At 45.1% G+C, this 21,842-nt stretch overlaps 1 protein-coding gene across 1 annotated transcript in view; it reads left to right on the top strand.

The window, feature by feature from the left end:
• The window catches only part of IL17RD (interleukin 17 receptor D), a 67,510-nt gene that overhangs the window by 29,992 nt on the left and 15,676 nt on the right, over positions 1–21,842 (top strand). Inside the window, exons 2-5 of the mRNA XM_036870748.1 lie at positions 10,701–10,758; positions 15,282–15,407; positions 19,635–19,753; positions 20,268–20,388. Coding sequence (XP_036726643.1) covers positions 10,701–10,758; positions 15,282–15,407; positions 19,635–19,753; positions 20,268–20,388 — 424 coding nt within the window. The remainder of the gene's footprint in view (positions 1–10,700; positions 10,759–15,281; positions 15,408–19,634; positions 19,754–20,267; positions 20,389–21,842) is intronic.

Here is a 21,842-nt window from a genome sequence, read left to right as displayed (position 1 = left end):
TAATTTTTGAAGCTTGAATGAGTTTTGGTATGTCTGGAGCAGAAGTCAAAGTCGTAGATAATTCTTCGTTTTGGAAAACAGGAGTTTTATTTTTTTAAAAACTTAAAAAAATTTTTTTTAAATTAATTTATTTATTTTTGGCTGCGTTGGGTCTTCATTGCTGCGCGTGGGCTTTCTATCGTTGCGGCGCATGGGGGCTGCTCATCCTTGTAGTGTGTGGGCTTCTCATTGCAGTGGCTTCTCTTGTTGCGGAGCATGGGCTCTAGGCGCGTGGGCTTCAGTAGTTGTGGTGCACGGGCTTAGCTGCTCCGCGGCATGTGGGATCTTCCTGATCGAACCTGTGTCCCCTGCACTGGCAGGTGGATTCTTAACCACTGTGCCACCAGGGAAGTCCCTGGAAAACTGGAGTTTTAGATTATCCTCCATAGTGGTTCTTGGGCAAATATTTAAGAATGTATCCCAAACGTAACCTAATTTTGTGTGCTGACAACAGACACGAAAGACAGGAAGAAGCAGTTGAGCAGAAGTGGGAAACTCAGCTGTTTTCTCCATCTTCTGGACACCATGAGTATGTTCCTTCCCATTCAGCAAAGGGGGGGAAAAAGAAAGAAGTAACCACACTGCAGTTTATTTTTTTAAAACAAAATTCAGTAAAACTGACTTGATTGCAGATGTGACTGTTGTCACCTGTGATCCGAAAAGTGATAGAAGCTCTTAATGGGCTCCTGTGTTTAACAGCAGAAATGGTTGCCTTTTATGTTCCTACTTCCTGAAGTTCATGAGTCCCAACATCTTGGACAAATTGTTCAGTTTCTGAGTTGTAATAAATACTGCCCACAAAGGATAACAGTTGAGACATTAATTCAGAGCTTTATTTAAAACTGAGATCTTACTTCCAACCACCTCCTGCCTTTTTGAATTTTGTTTTTTAATTGCCAGTTTCCCTTGGGTCACTAAACCACTCCTTCTGTAGACCTGGTGTTAAGCTATCATGCTATCAATAAGGCAGGCAGGTGAGAGCGTGGGTGGAATTCAGGAATGCTGAAACCTCCTGAAGAATTTGCATGCGTACATGTGTGCCACAGCTCTCACCAAATCCTCAAAGACATCTATGTCCCCAAAGAGAAAGCTGGGGCCCTCTGTTGGGAGGGATGAGGGGTAAATGAGAGGTTTTTAGTGATGTGGGTTGCAGCTATATAACAACTCACCCTCCCCCCATTTTCAGATCTGATCAGTGATATTACTCAAACCTTCAGCACATCCTTGCATCTTGAGACCGTCTTGCACTTTAGCCCATGAGCACACTTGAATGGGACACCTGTGCTTAGGGGGGGCACTGAGCTGAGCGTCAAACAGCCTGGGTCTCACGTTGTCTGAGCACCGTCACCGTTGTTCATTTTCACCCTTGTTAACGCAGGACAAGTAATGCGGCCGTCAGGTACTCAGCAAATGCCAGTGACATGCTTGTAGGGGAACGGCTCTGGGAAATCGACATGGAGACTTGATACTGCTCCCAAGGAACTCAGATTCCCCCAGGTGGGGGGAACCAAGACTGTTGAGACTTGCACTGGAGTGTTTGGTGGGCTGGAGGAGTGGCTGGGGTGGGTGCAGAGGAGAAGCTTGTTCACTTGCTTGTTAACATTTGAGGGTCTTTGACAAAGGAAGTCTAATGTCCTGCCCGGTCAGCCGGTGATTGCCCCCACCCCCACCCCCACCCCCGTTGTGCACAGGAAGTCAGACACTAATGATGGTAGCAAGGGAACAAAGGCGCCCGGCCCAGGAAGGGCCTAATTGCTGCGTCCGGCTCCCAGGCGGCCGGCCTCAAGCTGGTGGGGTTGGGCAGGATGCGCTAAGTGTTAACACCTGGAGCCACGCTGCTGACTTCCTGGTGCCTTTATTTTTTCACCCTGTGTGGCTGGGCGCACACACACACACACTGCAGCTGCATCTCAGGGACATTTTGGGATGTGTTATCTAACAGACTAGGTGGAAGTGTTGGATCGGGAGGTCACAGGGCTGAGAACCAGGAGGCCTGAGTCCCCTCTATCTGCCCATGGGGCTTGGTGACTGTTGCTTTACCTCTGGATGAGCTGATTCCCCTCCTTTCCCCCAGGAAATCTGAGAAAGGCCAGACCTTGCAAAGAGGCAGATATGTATCAGAAGGGTCAATGGAGTTTTGGCTTGGAACATTCTAGTCAGAACTGATGGAAGAATGCTCCTAGGGAAAAGAGGGATGAGGGTCTTTACCACTGTTTTGAGCCAGTTGGGGTCCTAGGGAGGTAGGACTATGGCAGGATCAGGAGTGATGGGAGGCACCTGCCAGCACTCAAGGGGGGTTGTGTTCTGTGTGTGTATATCTGAACCCACACCTGGAGGGGCCGGTTGGAGGGGTTGCATCCCAGGGAAGGGGGGAAGCCAAGATGCACCCCCTCATTTCTATGTGGCGTCTCTGGAATCTTTGTTTCTAAACGTGGCTTTGGACCTGGGGCCTGGAAAGCACTCAGTGGCCTCTGGGAGCTCTGGGAATGCCCCGAAATTGTATAAGAAATGTTTCTGTGGGAAATTGGGTGAGGAATGTTTCTCACAGGATTCTTCTAGGGGTTCTAGAAACCCTTTCCCCTTAACAGCAAAGGGGTCATCAACAATTAAAAGTGAAGACATCCTGCCTTGGCAGGAGCACTGCTGGGATGGCATTAATGGCTCATTTCCGGCAGTGGGCAAAGCAGCCTGGGAGCCTGAGCCTGATCCCTCCCGGGGGCAGGCGATGGGGGGTGGCCCTGAGCACAGGTTGACTGACTTGGATTTTTGCAGCCAGAGACAGGAGAGTTTAAGTAACTTATGAAAAGGGGTCTAATGTTGACTTGCTGCTTCCCTCTGTTATTTTAAGGAGGTTTTTCTGTCCAAGACCACCGCGTGGACAGAAATAATAGGCTGACAGAAGGGGTCGCCTTGCTTTATAGTGCAGCCTGTGATGTTTCGATGAGCATTAAAACCTGAAAGGGCAGCCTTCCATAATTTCCAGAGATGTGAAATCCACCTTGAAGGAAGCACATGTGTGGGGCATGCTGGGGACCTGCCTAGCTAGAGGAGGCTGGGTCCCCATGGCAACATCACAATCCACCATTTCTGCAGGCATTTGTGCTGTAAAAGCAGAATTCCAGATGTGATACAGTATTTGGAGACTCCATCCCGGGGCCTCGGAAGCAGTATTTGAAGTCAGCACAATTCAGTGCACACTCTCTGTGTGGTCCTAAGGCTTTTTATTAGTAGTTTTGTTTTGATCCAAACATTTCCTCTGAGTTTAGGCATAACCATCATGTTTATAGCTCTAAGTTTTCTTTCCTCTATTGTCTAATCACTATTTTGCCCTCGCGGGAAGATACTTTCTCGGGCTTCTGGAGCAAAGTCTTCGTAACTACCTTTCACTGCTACGTGAGAGGGAGCCGGTAGCTGATTTGCTGGGTGTGTTCTCGGGTGGTTGGTTGTTTGCTTCCTCTTCATATCCGGTATTTACAGAAGACCAGTTAATCTGTGTCTGTGAGTTGTGTGTGTGTGCTTTTGAAACTGCAGATGGGTTGACTGTTACCTTAAAGATGCCAGTTCTTTAACATGAGGTTCTCATTTGTGTGGATGGGAGTGGTGTGTGCAGCAGAGGGGAAAGGTCTGGCTCTCTGTCCAGAGGCATGTTTTATAGCTTGCTTTTAACATTTTGAGAATTGGAAAAATGGAACAATCCTGTCTGTTTGCGAGTATCAGCCATGAGAGAACACACAGCCCAGATCCTTAACAGACTCATTGGAAAAAGTGCTTGGGCTTTTGCTTTGTGAAAACCAAGGTGGCTACAGAGCTTTGTTTTGTTTTTAAACACAGGAAAAAAGTTGGCGTGTGTGTGTGTGTGTGTTTTGATATCTGGGCTTTAACTGCATATGCATGTTCCAGTGGCAAGGCAATAAGAAAATTATAAACTCTGCATCAGGGAAGGAGATATTAAAATGTATTAAATTCCATTTAGGCCACCACCATGTAGAAAAGTTGCTATCATATTGCAATACATAAATGTATCAAATCAACACGTTGTACACTTTAAGCTTACACAGTGTTATATGTCAATGGTATCTCAATTTAAAAAAAAAGAAAAGAAAAATTACTATCTGAGAAACAACTCATAAATGCCCTACCACATCTTTGTCTTTAGTGAATGGATTTCCTTGGGGGGCCGCCGTGGAGGAGGGTGGAATAGTGAAAAGACGCGTAGATGAAAACTAGAGCTTTCAGTTTGATAAGCAGGACACATGGTAACTTGGCATAGGTTGGCTCCATGTTAGAGGTCAGAAACAATTGTCCCTTCAGCTTTCCTTTGGAGAGCGTGAAATTAGGAACATGTGTGTGATGATTAGCAGCATGTCAGAGATGAATCATGATTATGGCTTTGGTCTGGTGCACAGGCGATGCTTTCGAGTAGTGATTTCCTACCTCCTCGAGCAAATCTCTCTAATTAACTTAAGATCTCCAGGTCTTTTTGGGCCGACGTGGTAATTGCTGGTGGGAACCCACTGGCACTCCTCAAGAGCTTGTGTGTTCCCCACTAGACATCCAAGACCTCACCTCCCCAAAGCAGACAGCTGGCTGGCACCCTACACATCTGAAGTTGGTTGCTTCTAGATGGAGAGTGAGAGAGGACAGTTCCCGGGAATGTGGAGTGAATATCTTGAGTAGATAGATCCGGGCCCAAGCTGGCTTTGTGATTTATTTTCCTTGTGTTTTGGGTTTGCCAGCATTCTCCTCGGCTTGCATCACCTGGGGCTTCTCTGCCTTTGCTGATTTTTTTTTTTTTTTTTTTTTTAGTTAAAGGTTTGAACTGAAGTAAGTGGGATCTGCCTTCATTTCTGAAACCATCTGAACCTGCACAAAGTAAATGGACCCCATGTCCTGCCTTTAGCCCTCATGATGTCCACTGGTCACAGGCAAAAACATCAGTCCCCTTGTGCATTTCAAGCCTCACAGAACTGTCTGCTTTTTAATCTCATTAACACACTGGAAACTCGAAGATGGAGGCAATGTTATGGAAAAAAGGACGTTTGAGTTGCCCACAGTTTGAAGTAGTTACTTGGTCGGTGTGCCTTTAAAAACAAACCATCCTTTCAGTTCTTTCTGACAAATGCTCTTATTTAAATTCTCACCCAATCTCAATTCACTAAAACTTTACTAGCTTTCTGAAAGTTCCTTAATTGATTTGAAAGCAGTCTTGTGTAGGCCTTACTGTTTGGCTTACCTTCCATCGGAAAGGGGGCACTATAATTAGCACAGTCCTTTTCAAAATGCATTTTTCCTAAATGGCAGTTAAGCAGTTTTGGAGCTGGATTGAAAATGTTGCTCTGGCAAGTTGGTATCTTCAAATGGCCCAGAATCCCCCAGGGTCCCTCAGGAAATTGGCCATCTGACGCCCCTCATGGATGCTGCAGCTCTGTGGGGGATTCCCGCTCCGTGGCTGCCTTTGTGTCCAGGCCTTTGCTTTTTTGCCATATGGGTGGAGCATGGTGTGGGTTTTTGCCTTTTGAATTTTATTTCTTTAGAGCACTTAAGGGTTATCCTCCCCCTCCCCTCTCCAGAGTAAAAGATGTTTTCTCTCTTCTGTCCCCATTTGCTGCTTCCTTCCTTGCTTACCATAGAGTGTTCACAGCCGAGCTCCAGGCACCTGGGGCTTGCTTCTTAGCTCGCATTGAAACAAATTAAAAGCTGCAGTTACTGCAGCAAATGGGGGTGGTTAATTAACCAAGAATGTGACACCCTGAGGCTACAGCACTGGCATTTTTTTATGTAACAGGCAATAAGCAAGTATTCTTAATTGTCAGCTCATTAAATATCAAATCGGGTGTAGTAGGTAAAAGCTTGGAATTGTTTCCTGAAGAAACAGCTTCTGAAGCTGTTGACCAGCTTTGTGAGTTGCCTTCTCTGTGTTCTCTTACGGTGGGCCCTGATGGTAAGCCCATAAGTCACCTTGTCACAGCAAGCTAGGCCCTCCTGGGTTCTCTGGATGTATTACCTCGCTTAATTATGCATGTATTCATTCTGACAGAAAACTGATATTTATCGAGGGCTGACTATGTGCTAGGCCCTGGACTGTGGGGACTGCCCTGGTCACTTTGCCTTGAGTTTCTCCCCATCTGCTTCAACCTGAGTGCTGTGCAGAGATGGAGTCCCTGGGTTGCCCAGTTCCCACCAAGACCAACAGCAGAGCACAGTCCTTAGTCTGGTGGTTGGTGCCTTCTGCCACCTTGCCCTGACCTGCACGACTGCCTCTTCTCCCACAGTACCCCCGAGGTCTGGATGCTGGAGACAGATTGTACCTGGAGAGGCCACTTCCTGTGAGCGTCACCCTGCCGATCTCATGTGTCCCCTTGTAGCACAACTCTCACCATGTTTATTAGGGCAGGAATCATGACATAACCATTACTGCCTATGAAATAACCGTTTCAATATGTGCCAGGAGATGTGCAGAGCACTTGATATATGTCAGTCATCTCACATGGTCCCCACACCAATCCTTTCCAGGAAGCTTGATTCAAACACTTTATAGCTCTGGGGGATGAGGCTCAGAAAGGCTGAGAAGCTTGCAGCTGGAAAGTGGATGATTTGAACACACCTCTGGCAACTCCAAAGCCCATTCTGTTAACCCCTCTTTTACTCCAGATAAGCCCCAGAGTAGCCCACAGAAGCCTCTGTCTAGGACTGCAAAATCTCAAGCAGCAGCTTGTTCCGTGTATGCCTGAAGCGGGGAGTGGGGTGGGAGAGCGCAGTGACAAGTGATCAGTCTGCCCTCGGTCTGGAAGGGGAGAACGACCGCACGAACCACACGCGTGCGCACGCGTGTGTGCGTGTGTGTGCGTGTGTGTGTGTGAGAGAGAGACGTTCATCCACGTGGCAACTGAAATTATGTAAGTAATTAGCTTTCAATTGCTGCTGTAATAAAAAATTACCACCAACTTAGTGGCTTAAAACACCACAAATTTATTATATTACAGTTCTTGACATCAGAATTCCAAAATGAATCTTATGGGGTTAAAATCAAGGTGTTGGCAGGTCTGGCTCCATCTGGAGGCTCTGGGGGAGAATCCTTTCCTTGCCCTTTCCCGCATCTAGAAGCCGACCGTGTTGCTTCTCCATCTTCAAAACCCGTAGCATAGCATCTTTAAATCATTGTCTCTGTCTCTCTGCCTTCTGTTTCCATTGTCACATCTCCTTCTCTGACTCTGACCATCCTCTCTCCCTCTTCTAAGGACCCTTGTGATTATATTAGGCCTACCTGGATAATTCAGAATACTCTCCCCATCTCAAGATCCTGAAACTTAATCGCATAGCCCCTTTGTTATGTAAAGTAACATATTCATGGGTTCTGGGGATTATGATGTGGACATGTTGCGGGGGGTGGTTGTTATTCTGTCTGCCACCAAGTGTAAAGAAAACCAGTGCTCTGTGAGCCAGCCTGGACATACTGTTTCTTAGGTGGTTTCTTAGGGCTCTGGAGCAGCTGAAGCATTATTTAGGTGTGAGCTGAGGACAGCCTCGTGGAGCATCTGTCCGAGGCACGTGCTGAGAAGCTGTGCACTTGACGACTTCCAAGAGTGAACAGTCTTTACAGTACACACAGGAGCTGGTGCCTGCAATGGTGCCTCTTGCTTCCAAGCTCCAAGATCAGCCTTGGATGGTCACAGGGTCTTTTGGTCTCTGATTCTCTGTGGAATTAGTGTTACCATTTTGCATCTGCATTCACAGAAGTGCCGTGCCAGTCAAATCGTGGCGCTGGATCACTGTGCTCCCATCAAGTGAGTGTGCAGGCAGACAAGTGTGTCAGGAGCAGAGTGTGAGAGAGGCCAGGCTCAGGTGAGAAGCCCTCGGAGGAGCAGGCCCCGGGTGATGGGAAGGGCATTCTGGGAATATGAAGGTCTCCAGAACATGTGCTGAGCAGTCATGCAGGCCCAGACGGGGGTGGAAGGTAGGAAGGAGAGTGACTGAGAAGGTAGGCAGGGGCCACGTCAGGAATGCTCTAGGGGGTACAGGGAGCCAGCGGTGGGCTTGGAGCAGACGAGTGAGGGCAGATTTGTGCATTAGGAGATCACCTTGGTGACCAGAGCTCCTTGAGGTCAGGACCCGGGTCTGGTTCATGGCTGAGTGCTCTTTGGGGCTTGGATGAAGGTGGAATGCTCAGTCGGTAGTGAATGGATGCCATAGGCAAGCCTCACTGTCCTTTGAGGCCAGCTCACTGGGCCCGCCTCTGAGCAGCTCCACATACATCACAGAGACCTTATTTGGAGTGATTTAGGTTCTTGTATACAGGATATAGCACATCTCACTGTCTTGGGCTCCTTTCCACAATGCATTCATGGCAAGTGCCCAATGAATATCTGTTAAAAACATGTTGCAGTAGAAATACAGGGCGAACGAGGACAAAATGAAAAGCTGACAAAGTCCTACAAGTAAGGTGATTGGTCACCAGAGTCCTACACGCCTTGGAGCATGCTATTAAATGGAGTGCATTTCCTTTTTTGAAAAGTGCTTCCTCTGCATGGCTTCATGTGGTCCTCCTCAAACTCCCTTCTCAGAGGAAAGTCATGCAAATTGTCTTTTAATAAAAACAGTTGAGGAGATTCACACCCAGTGGAGTGAAGTGGTTTGCCCTTGGTCCCAGCTAGAGGATGAAGGATTAAGGTACTTACCTTGGCCCCTGGATTACATTTTTGTTTCCCTCCCCTGAGACTCCCCTTTCCTCTCCATTCTAGCCCAGTTATCCTTCCCTCTCTTCAGCTTCTAGTACTTGGTGTCCTTACCCTGGGGTCATCCTTACTGAGGCGCTGCCTGTGGCATTTCATACACTGTATGCTTATTTATGGCTGGTCCTTTCACCCTAGCTGCATAGACCTTGTATGCCATCTACACTGAGAGTTCTTGGAGGGTCAAGGTGTGATTTGAGATTTGTCTGTATGCCCTGCGTGTGATCCACATACCCAGTTACTGTTCTTTGAAAGAATGAGCCACTTCGCTCCTGAGGGCAGGGATAGGGGCTGTTTTGTTCACCACTGTACCTAGGATAATGTCTGGCTCATAATAGATGGTGAGTGAATTTATATCCTGGGGGTTTGTATGGGAGGAGAAGGGTGTGGCTTGGGGCACACCCCTTGGGCAATACTGAGGGACTGTGCAGGTGTTGCATCGTCTCTTTCCTGGTCCCCTGCTGGCCGTGTTGCTCTGGTCATGGCTATCTGTAAGTTGGGCATCCTCCAGTCACACAGACTGTGGCCCCGTCCCTAAGCGGTTATGGAGGCATTTAGGGTTTTAATAAGGTAATAACACTTTCCAAAGTGTTTCCGTTCAGGTGAGGAATTCTGGAACCTTGTGTACGTGTGGAAGGGAGGATGGAAGGAGGAAAGCTGGAGAAGGAAGGTGAATCAGGAAGAAGGGGAACAGAACCCCAGTAGACCATGGGGCTAGTGCCCCATGTTGATTTAGATTTTCTGTTACTGCTTATTCCTCACTTTAATTAGAATGATGTGTGTCCATCCTTTTCTGCACAGCTGTGCTTTCCCAAGGTCCATGTTTATCTGAGCCCAGGGATACAGTTTCAGCGGGTATGCCTGGCTTCAGGATAAGCAGCGTGAACATGCTGGTAGCATATGGATGTGCTGGGGTTGTGGCCTGAGACCCTGGGCTCCATCAGAAGTGTTCTGCACACTGTGTCTTAGTGTAACAATTGCCCATTAAATACCAGACTGCCAGCATATGGTTTTCCCCAACATCCCCCTTGTTGGGTGGAAACTTTAGCTGTGTGGTTAGAATATTTTCCCATCATTTAGCATTTAAGAATTAACATTTTTGGGGAGAATTCTGCAATTAATGCTGAATGGCACATTTGCAGATTATCACAGAAACTGTTAAACCAGCGTCGGGAGATCTTTAGCTGCTCTTTCCCAGTGGATAAGTGGTGAGTCAGGAAACGGTGCGGCCAACAGGAGGATTCCGGGGCTCCCTCTGTGGATGCTGTGATTAAAGTGGGAAGTCTGGCAGAGTTGTTATCCCTGCTATTAAGAGTACAGATGGCTAAAAGCCACATCCCTAAGAGTTAGAGTTAGACCTTTCAAAGTCTTTTTCTTCTATGAACCACCATCTATGCTCTAAGCACAGGTATGGAGGTAGTGAAGAATTTTCTTATTAAAAGTAACAGCTTATTCCCACACTCATTCCTGGTCTTGGAATGAAAAACCTGTTTCCTTAGGCTCGAGGAATTGCCTATCTGTTATGGTTTAATAGGGCTTTTGGACGAGAGTGTCTGGTAGGCAAATTTTATAACCAATCAGTGCTCAAAGTGGATCCAACTGGAAGGGTTCCAGCTGGCAGCTCATGGTCACTCTCTCCCAACTTTACTGTTAATGAATTATTATTTAACCCCCAAACGCAGAGCAGCCTGCTGCTATTGTTTTAGGGGAAGTGAGTACTCCTGATCCCTGTGGCCTGGCAGTTAAGAATCTCCTGGGCTAGAGGGAGCTGGGTGGGGGGATGGAGGGGGACACAGAGAGCGTGGATGTTGCTTGGTGACTGCCGTGACCCTGGGTCTCTGCGATCATGTGTGCGTTTTGACTCCGTGGGGAATTTGTGATGGAAAAGCAAATTGGCTTCACTCCTTCTCATGTTCTCCTGTTTTCCCACAGGGAGTGGGGCCGGCCAGCAGAAACAGCGGGCTGCATAACATCACCTTCAGATATGACAGTAAGTGAACGGCTTGACCGCCGAAGAATGGAGCCCTTTCAGTGATCTAAAGCTTCCACAGTCGTGCTTAATCAGGGACACTGCAGGTCCTGGAGTTGAGGGATTTTCTGAACCTGCTCAGGTTTGTCAACAGAGCTAAAGCACCTCAGTCTCAATTAAGCAACCCAAGTATTTTGGAGCTTGAACGGGTCAGTTGTCCTCTAAAGTGTTGAGAGAAGCTGTGTGTGGAGATCTCCCCTGATTTCCTCAGGACATAGCCATATCCTTAAGAAAAACACAGATGCCTGTAGGGCCCAGCAGGGGAACAGTGAGCGAAGGTACCAGGTGCAGGAGTGGTAGGGACTGTGGAAAACTGGGTCGCCTGCGTCTGGTCTTAGAGGAGCACTGGCTCCTCCATTCCAGATTGGTGTGGTCTTGAGGGATGTCCCCTGAGCACAGCCACATGTGATTTCCAAGAAGAGTGGGAAATTTGCATTTTGTTTTTTAGTATGAATATTTAACATTTAAAAAAAATATCAGCATTTATTTAAAAATTTTCACAAACACAGAGTGGGCCGAGTGAATTGGTCTCAGATTGGCACAGGGGTCTCCATCTGGCCATCTTTGACTTAGGCCTGGGTTCTCACCTTGTTCCCCACCTATCAGCTGTGAACTATGGCAGGTGACTCCACTTCGGCAAGCCTCAGTTTTCTCATCATGTGAAATAAAGATTAACTTCTTCCTCAGCGTCATTTTGACACTTAAATGAGGTAATGTTTATAACTGCTCATCTCAGGAGCTAGCCTTCCGTGTGCACTCAGTAATTGATATCTATTAATATTAGAAGTCATTCCAACTGGAATTAGAATCCAAGCACTTTTCTGGCCCTTTCTCTCAAGGAAGTGTGACTTTATCTGGCTGAATTGTTTTCTAAGGACAGGTGGGTGTGCTTTTTCTGATTAAGCATGTAGAACCCCCCCTTAGCATCTGCTTCTGTGCCCTAGGAGGTAATTATATAGAATTATGAGCATTTTAGCCTTATGAGCCATAAATTATAAGTAAAAATGTTGACAAGAAGGAGCTTGATTCATATTTAGCGACTTGGCATTTGATTCATCTCTTGGAGAGTTATGAGTAAGGGCTGTAGGTCACATTGAGGCCTCTGGAATAATCACTGCTAAAGCAGGGTTTTTGAGGTCGTGTATGCAATCTAACAATTTTAAGATGCAAATATGGATGTCAAGTTCATGTCCGCAGTTGCTGACGTGGGTACTTTAAGTTAACTGATGAGAGCTTACATGGGAAACTCAGACATTTCACATTCATGATGTGTACATGTTCTGGGTAAATGCTATGATGCTAATGAAAGACTTGCAAGTCCATGAGACTTAATTCAGCTAAGTAAAGACATGTGTAAGGGATCTTTCTTTAGGTTAGAAAGTTAATTTGTAATATATGTTCTTGGTCCTGGTAGATCTTGTATTACATTCAAGAGTTCAAAATTTTCTGGTCAGCTGCAAACAAGTATTTGCATCTCTAATTTAATATGGGGTTTTGTGAAAGAGGATCCTTACCTATAAAACTTAAAAGTACCTTATTGTTTTCTTCATGGGACTAGATATTTGGCCCACGTGCCAATGCCTGTCTCTTGGTCATTATTTTCTTTCTAAGTCTTCAGCATTTAGTTAGAATTTAATTCACAACTCGACTCCTGAGACATCTGAAGCTAGGTTGCATTTTGGCCAAATGTCATTGGTGCATAATTTTTTTGTAACCGGAATCCAAAACTTTAGAGTTGCTAATAATTGGATCCAGGCTGTGCAAAAAACTTAGTCATTGTTTTCCATTGAAAAAGATAATTTCTTTCTCCCACAAGGAAGTTCCTGTTATTGCTCTGTTGACTGGTTACTGGTTTGTTTGAAATAGCTAAGAACCAATTACCAAGTTTTCAACAAAAGTATTAAACTACAAATATCTTACTTTTCTATTCCTTTCCCATTTAACGTTACAAAGAAAGAGAATGTCTTGCCTTTAAGTCAAAATCAGCTTTTACAGATCTCCTTGCCTCCTTTCACGTTGCATTTCTTGTTTCTTCGTCATGCTCTGAGTGGGTAATGCCTGAGTAGGTTGTAATACATTGTCTTAATTTGTAGACTTTATATTTGTATAATTGTATTTACAGAAACCCAGGGAGTGCTGATTTTGGCATTAGGAATGAACAAAGGGAAAAAAATCATGATTTACTCTTGTTCGTGCATCTTTTCCTAAAGCTGTTTGAGTCAAAGGTTTCTTTCATTATAGACCTCAATAAATGAAAATGTTTGTACTTTACTCGTATGGGGGGATCTTGTCTTTTTTTATACTGGGAAGCTGGTCTCAGCTAGGAGTTTTGCAGGCTGAATAGTTCTGATTCAGAACTTATTTTTTAGTCATATGCTTTGTGCTGGGGATAGAATAGCAAGAGCCCTGTGTGAGGTATCCGAGGTGGCTTTCTGGGCTGGTCACTGGTGGCATTGCAAGCCACCCAGCCGATCACCCTAGCTGCAGTTTCCTTGTTTGTTCAATGTGGGTATTAAAACAGATGTTTCAACATTTTTTTCCTATTCTAAAGTTCTCTTCTGTACCCAGTGAACACATGTTGAACGCTTTGAGAGTGAATTGTCATCAGAAGTAGAATTTGGTTTTATTAATTATTAACACCTTTTCAAAAGAAGAAATACTGAAATGTAGAGGTGGCTGTTTTTGAAGAAGATGGAGTTTAGAGAAGGGAGTATGCCTTCTGTAGGAGTTAGGCAAAAAAGCAGGACACAAAGCAGAGTGAAGGGTGGAGTTTCAGAGAGGAGGGGGGTGCATTTTAGTGCATGTGCGTTGTCCTCTAATAAGAAATTTAAAAAGAAGGAATATTATGTGCATGTTAAAAGGCTTGCAAGCATATCCGTTAGATGTTAGCAGTTACTTCTGTGTGGTGGGAGGTTATGGATGACTTTTCCATTTTTTTAATATTCTGCTGTGATTTTCGAATATCTAGTGACTATTTTTAGTCATAAAAATGGGAAATGTGTGGTATAGTGTACGGGGAGCAGGGGGACGGGCATGCAGCAGACTCACTAAGCTTCTTAGAAAATGCCTCTGAATGCTTCACCCCCAAAACACCCTGACTTTCAGAGGGGTAATGAGTAGTTTTGGAATCTGATGGAAGGACTTTTGCATCATATACTAAAGAAAGTTTTCAAGTTTAATTACTGAAAAGAAATCAAGATAAAGCAGCGTAAGAATTACGAGGTAGTGTCTGCGATTCTCCGTGCACAAGTGGCTGGAACAGCCTGCAGCCATCCTGGGAGGTCCCCCCACTGGGTCTGGCTGGAACCTTCTGGCAGCTTTTTAGGATCCTTCTTAAACTTTGAAAGTGTACTTAGCAATACCAGGTGGCACAGCTGCTGCATTGGCAGGTGGCAGTGAGTCATGTCCTCAGACAAAATCAAAGAATCGGTGGTTTTCGTCTTTCGAGCAACGTGGGACTGTTTGGATTTGGGGGGTGTTGTGGGTGTCTTTGATGAGGTGGTGTTTGGGAACAAAGGTTTTACCTTTGACACCGCTAGTTAACATTGAAGGTGCTTTGCTTATCACGAAATCAGTTAGTCCCTTTGGCAGGTCCTAATTGGATTCTTTAACAGTCTGGCTGTGAATCACTCCCCTACGAGTTCACATCCTCCTATGAGTTCCTTTTTCCCAGTCACCTTGCCCTCGAGGTTTCTTCTGAAAATGAACAAACCCCATATTACTTAGCCATTGTTTTGCTTCAGATCTCTCTTTAATGCTAAAAACTGATTAAACTGATGTAAATTATTATTGATTTAGGTAAAATGTCATAGTAGTAAAAAGTGAATGCCTGATACACACACAAACTCCAGACTTTACATAATCCTCCTACAACTGTCCCAGAATTTAACTCAAGGGGAGGGGGTGGTGTTATAAATAAACCCCACTGCAGCATCTTACAGTTTTCCAAACAGCCAACCTTTGATGTCATCTGTGGGCTTTGAGGCACACGTCTTTTTTTTCTTTTTTCTTTTTTTTAAAATAATTTCAGGCATATATATAGTTTAAATTAATTAATTAATTAATCTTTGGCTGCGTTGGATCTTCGTTGCTGCACGCGGGCTTTCTCTAGTTGCGGCGAACGGGGGCTGCTCTTTGTTGTGGCGCTCGGGCTTCTCATTGCGGTGGCTTCTCTTGTTGCGGAGCAAGGGCTCTAGGCACGCGGGCTTCAGTAGTTGTGGCACGTGGGCTCAGCAGTTGTGGCGCACGGGCTTAGGTGCTCCGCATCATGTGGGATCTTCCTGGACCAGGGATCGAACCCGTGTCCCCTGCATTGGCAGGCGGATTCTTAACCACTGCACCACCAGGGAAGTCCCTAGGCACACGTCTTTAGACAGAATAGATTTGGCTAACTCCGAACATGCTCTGCGTAATTTGAGAAGATGAACATGGAGAGAATAAATAAATGTTTAAATATAACTGTTCTCCTTCTCCCAACTCTCCAGACTGCACCACTTACTTGAATCCAGTGGGGAAGCACGTGATCGCCGATGCCCAGAACATCACCATCAGTCAGTATGCTTGCCACGATCAAGTGGCAGTCACCATTCTTTGGTCCCCAGGAGCCCTCGGTAAGTGGTCAAAATGGAGTCCACCATGGTGGCTGGTGCCCAGGGCAGGGGTCCCAGGCGTGGTGGCCTCCGTGGCCAGGTGGGTCTTGACATGAGCACAGCTTAGGTGTGCCTCGGCACAGACACACTTGCTACTTGGTTGTATACACTTGCTGCACATGCATGCAGCTTCATGTTGTGCCCATGGCTTGTCTTTTGTTCCCTTGGCTGTTATCGAGAGAGATGCGGGTTTGTAAAATAATAGTGTGAGAGTGATAAATGGCACTGAGGCCTTGGCCTATGTGTCTCAGCAGGAGTTGGGGGGATGGGTGGCCTATCCAAGGATATAATGGCTTCAGTATCCAGCATCAGTGGTCTCTGTGGCCACATGGAGATGTGTGGGCCCAGCATTGGCACATTGTGTGTGTTTTCAGGAAAACCCCAGTTTTCATGAGAAACCATGAAATCAACAATTTTTAAATCTTGGCAACGAATTGAATTTTTATTTAAATTGTGTGGGCTGAAAAAAAGCAAACTAAAACAAACCAACAGAAAAGAGCAAACCCACATTACCTGGCCAGATCCAGGTTAGGGCTCAATCTGCTTGTCCTCTTTAATGAATTGATGATACACAGGAGAGGGTGGGGTGGTTGAGTATGGAACCTGGGGAGGGCCCATTTGTTCAAATGGGCCTGGGTTTGAACCCAGAATCTACCTTTCGAAAGAAGCATTTAAATCTGGCTGAGCCCCAGCTTCCCCATCTGTAAAGTGTACATGACTGCCTCTTGGTTTGTTGTAAGACTTAGAGACAAAGAGTGGATATATGTGTCACTGATTCACTTCGCTCTACAGCAGAAACTAACACAACATTGTAAATCAACTACACTCCAATAAAAGTTTAAAAAAAAAACCAAAAAGAAATATTGAGGGTGGGAATGTAAAATGGCACAACCACTTTGGAAAACGTTTTTGTATTTTCCTAAACAGTTAAACATGCATTACCACATGATCCAGCCATTTGACTACTATTTACCCAGGAGAAAGGAAAGCATATGTCCATACAAAGACTTGTACAAAAACGTTCATAGCAGCTTTGTTTTTAATTGTCCAAAACTGGAAACAACCTGAATGTCCATCAGCACATGAACTGATACACAGACTGTGGTACATTCATACAGTGGAACACTACCCAGCAATGAAAAGGAATGGAATAGTGATATACCTAACAACATGGATGAATTTCAAAGTAGTTTTTCTGAGTGAAATCAGCAAGACAAAAAAAGTGCATGCTGAGTGATGACACATTCGATAAAATACAAACAAAGCTTTAGTGGCAAAAAGCAGGTTGGTGATTGCCTGGGAACAGGGGTGGGAGGGACTATAAAGAGGCATGAGGAAGACTTGGGAGGTGATAGATAAGTTCATTATCTTGATTGTGATGCCAGTTTCATAGGTGTACATATATGTCAAAGTGTATGAAATTGTTCTCTGTAATATGAAATTAATTGTATGCCAACTATGCCTCAATAAACCTGTTAAGAGTAAAAAAGGGGCTTCCCTGGTGGCACAGTGGTTGAGAATCTGCCTGCCAATGCAGGGGACACGGGTTCGAGCCCTGGTCTGGGAAGATCCCACATGCCGCGGAGCAACTGGGTCCATGAGCCACAATTACTGAACCTGCGCGTCTGGAGCCTGTGCTCCGCAACAAGAGAGGCCGCAATAGTGAGAGGCCCGCGCAGCGCGATGAAGAGTGGCCCCCGCTTGCCACAACTGGAGAAAGCCCTCGCACAGGAACGAAGACCCAACACAGCCATAAATAAATAAATAAAAATTAAAAAAAGAAAAAAAAGAGGAAAAAAAAAGAAAAAGAAAAAAAGAAAGAAAAAAGAAAAAGAATTAGAGACACACACGGTACATTTCTAAAGAGAGCTCTTAAAAAACAGTGACTGTTTTTATCATCATCAGAACCTGGTCCTCAGGTCTGCTCCTTGGACATTGCCACCGAATCTTAGAATTAAAAAAAAAATCTGACCAAGGGAAAAGTAAAATAAATTCTGAATTTCTTAATCTGAATGAGATAAATCTCAGAGGAGCCAGATTCAGTACAGAGACAGGGAGGATGGATCAGACCTGTGGGCCTGACTCACTAATCCGTGTAAATACGGCTGGATCTGAACCCAATGGGTTTTCCAAAAAGAACATTACCTTAACATTTAAAAAGAAAAATATCCTCTGTGGATAAGAGAGAAGTAGTCATTCCAACATAAGGCTAAACGGTTAAGGGGTTGGCCTGACACATTGCAGGCTCCCTCTTTAGAATGAAAGTAAGAGATGTGAGGAAAACAGAGATGTGGAACAGTGAAGGCAGAAAGATGTGCTTTTTCTGCATGATGGTTTGTGGGTGGGAATGGCTGGACAGGTTCTATCAGTTTCTATGAGGTTCTAACAAGGAGACTCCTTGGGAGACAGAAAAGCATATGGGTTAAGAGCACTCTGGGTTTTCCCATCTCTGCCATTTAATCCCTCTGTGACCCTGGGCAAGTCATTTAGTGTCTGTATACCTCGGTTTCCTCATCTATAAAGTGGGGACAGTAATACCTTCCTCCTGTGGTTGTGAGGATTTTATGAGTTAAATGATGAGGAGTAAGTAAGTTCCTTTATGGGAAATTGCCCTATAAAATTGCTAAACATTATATAACTACAAGATGTTAATAGTACTGTGATACAGGTGTTACTATGATATAAGATTTACAGACTCTACTTCCACTCCCATACTTGGTATAGTGGTTTTCTAGGCAGGTCTTTTAAAGATAAGAACTAGAATCATCCGCTCCCACCCCAGCTGATGAGTTTTTATGTAATTGTGAGATGTACAGTCTTATATTAATCACCTGGCTTTTGTTAAACAGTTTTGGGGACATTGCATGAATTAAATCTTAGCATAAGTAATAAGGATTTGTTCAGAAATCTTTGGGGGGAAGGGGGGATCTCAAAAGACAAGTTCCTGTGAGAGCTACTAAATAGTTGCTGGTCAGAAACCTTAGATCTTGTCAGCATGTGTGAATCTCGGACTGTGGGTCAGCCAGCTCTCAGCCCCGCAGGAAGCTTTGTACTTGAAATAATACAACATGGCAGGGTCCGTACTTGCACACTCTGTCCTCTGACCCCCTAAATGGCGAAGCTCTAATTGTAGCTCCTTTGCCTTTCCCACCATAAAATATGTGCTCTTCATTAAATAATTACAGGACTGGAGAACCTATTCGAAAGAGAAAAAGATTTCCCTGGCCTTTGCCATTGATAATTTTCCCACCTGGTTAATTGCATCCTGTGTAATTATTCTTGCCCTGGGAGGGGAAGGGTTGAAAATGTCTCCTTGTCTAGCGTTCCAAAAGAATGCGAAATCGATATCTCACCAATTGAGGCCGGCTTCGGGGAGCTCCAGCTGCAGTTGGACCACTCCAGTCTCCATGGGATACGAAGCCCCAGTACCGGCTCTCGTGGCCATCAGAGCTTAATCCTTTTGAAAGCAGCTAGTTGGACGTGCAGCAGGGGAAGCTCAGGTGGCGGGAGGCTGGGCCGGTGCCTTTCAGCGGCGCTGTGGGCGTCTTGGGGCCTCTGAGGGCTGTATGAAGAGCACACACTGGGCAGCTCTTGGGTGTCGGCCTTTCAGGCATGATTAGAGCAAGAACCGCTTTGTAACTCACATAGGCATTCTGCTAGGCTATTTAATCTCAAGCCTAGGAACCCCTTGTGTGCAGACACACACTTTGTTGGGAATTTTCTCCGTTGCTCAGTGAAACATGCAAGCAAATATAGGACTAAAACGGAAAATATTTGAAACATGGTTTGGGGGGAGTCCCTGGTCAGCATTGGGAATGGTCATCAGCTGAGTACACCTTGTTTAATGATCTAGAAATTATATATTCCACTGCAGACTTTTATGATTAATTGTGACTTGAGTCTAAATATATGAACCCTAATGTCATAGAGGCAAGGGGCGTTTGTGCACTGGCTGGATGGATGAGAGATTTATTAATTAGTAATGGTGGGACAGAGAAAATCACCTGGCCTGTACCAGAGGAATGCAGGGTATTTATTTTTCCTTTCTGTAAACTCAGATATTCCGGCTAGAGTTAGAATTCCTTTAACTCTGTTGTGTAGGTGGAGAGGATGGTAATCTTGGAGGAAGGAAAGTGCATTCAGAAGTAATTAGGTCCACTTTTAATAAAAGCATTCTGCTTTGCTTAGGCATCGAATTCCTAAAAGGATTTCGGGTAATACTGGAGGAGCTGAAGTCAGAGGGAAGACAGTGCCAACAACTGATTCTAAAGGACCCGAAGCAGCTCAACAGTAGCTTCAAACGAGCTGTAAGTCACACGCGGGGAATGTGCTCCTGAAGACACACCATTGTTCTGGGGGCTGAATGGTCTATTGAAAGCCTGTGAAACTGGAGGAGAAGGGGCTGTGGGGTCCACCCCACCTGCCAAGGTCGGCGATCCTGCTCCGCACTCCCAGAAACCCTCCAGCACCTCTTGGTGGTAAACAAACACACCTCTCAGGTTACACGCTGGAGCAGCAGTCCTGGAAGGTGGCTTTGTGCCCTCAGGAGTGGATGTGGGCTCCCCGCCAACTGTGTGCCACAGCTTCTTTGCCAAAGAACAGACAGCGGTGCCCATCTTCCTTTTCAGTTAGGGGTCCAAACCTAAACTTGGTCCAGAAAGGAAACTTTCTGGACTTCCTCCTTCCCCCGCCTGCCCAACACGTCCCCCAGCCCTAGAACTGCGTGCGCGTGACTGTCAGGGCAGACCGGAGCTCTCGCATGTAGGTGGAGGGGGTGGGTGATTTCTCCGTGACATCACGTGTATTTTTGTTCCCTTTTAGGGAGTGGAATCTCAACCTTTCCTGAATATGAAATTTGAAACAGATTACTTTGTAAAGATTGTCCCTTTTCCTTCCATTAAAAATGAAAGCAATTATCACCCTTTCTTCTTCAGAACCCGCAGTGAGTATGGTCTTTCCTGCCTGTTTCCCGTGGGGAGACATTTCTCCTGCTTTTAATGACTTTTTGACAGAGATGTGTTCAAGAGCACATGAAATACTAGTATGAAACTAGCATGGGGAAGAGAAAAAGCATCCAGAAAAGCAATTTTTAGAATTAAGATTTGGCCCAGGCAGTGTTCATCTAACCAGAGACACCCATTCCTGGCTTGTTCTGGAGTAGACATGGTGGTTGATTTTTTTGAAGGTGCTGTAAGACAGCCATGTATTAAAATACTTTGATTTAAAAAAAAAACCAGAATAAAAAATATAAGTTGATTTCAAGGTAAAGGGTAGAGCATGAAATGATTCTATCGTGTACCTGTCATCAGGAGGGTGGCCTCTGTGAGTGATTGCCTGTCATTTTCAGGATTAGATTAAGAAAATTAAGCAGTATCCCTGAGGTTACCTCGTTCTAGAAAGTTTATTTATTTAACATTTATGTTAAATAAATGCTTTCCAAATATTAATGCTATGTTCTAAATATTTTCCAAATACTAATGCAGTTTACCTCCATAACAACCCTACAAAGAATTTAATCTTACCATCCCCACTTATTAGATGTGGAATCACACATAGAGAGGTTAAAGGTCCTGTTGGGAGCTGGGATTTGAACCCCAAGGAGCCTGACTCTGGAGTACACACTCTCAAGCCAACCATGCTGGATTCCCTTCTCTGTCTGGCTCTCCCTTTCCATCTGTTCTGCACACAGTGTGGTGTGCCTTTCATCAGCCTGAATTGCTGATGAATTTGGTGCCCAGGCATTCTGGACCCCAGTGTTTCCCTCTTGCCTTCTTGGTCCGTCTTTCCAGGCCTTGGATGGTTGTCCAATCTGACACCCCCTCCTATGTGGCCTGCTTGCCGTCCTCATCCCTCTGTGATGTTTTTGTTCTCAACGCCAGCCTACATCCATGCTTCCCTTTGCAGAATTCTTACTCTGGTTGTTTTCTTCTTTTCTTTTTTTTTTTAAACTGTGGTTGTTTTCTATGCAGCAAAGTCATTTCATAACACTTGATTTCATTTTCTTAATTAAAATAAGATTCCATAGGGCAGAGACCATGTATGTTTTACAGCATCTTTCAATGCCTTACACATAACAACCAAATAGAGGATTCAAAGAATGTGTTTATGGAAATCTTGCCTAAATCAAAACTCGCCTACTTTAAGAATTAATTTTCCTCATTGGAATCAATGTCTATCTTGGGGTGAGGCAGGTGGTGTATTTATCACCATTTCATTGCATTGTGACCTTGATGCTGCCTTTGATTTTCTTGGCATTGTAAGATCATTTTCCAGAGGGTTCTCCCTGGGTTAGCAACATGGCATATAGCACCTCTCTTGTGTTTTTATCGCATTTAAATCCTATTTCAAAGCTACTGCCTTTGCTGCCTGGTTTTCAGTACTGGTGCTACTACTTAG

The sequence above is a fragment of the Balaenoptera musculus genome, chromosome 11, assembly GCF_009873245.2.
Source record: "Balaenoptera musculus isolate JJ_BM4_2016_0621 chromosome 11, mBalMus1.pri.v3, whole genome shotgun sequence".
In the NCBI taxonomy this organism is placed as follows: domain Eukaryota; kingdom Metazoa; phylum Chordata; class Mammalia; order Artiodactyla; family Balaenopteridae; genus Balaenoptera; species Balaenoptera musculus.
Note: the sequence above shows the minus strand (reverse complement) of the source record. Positions and strands in the feature narration are given on the sequence as shown.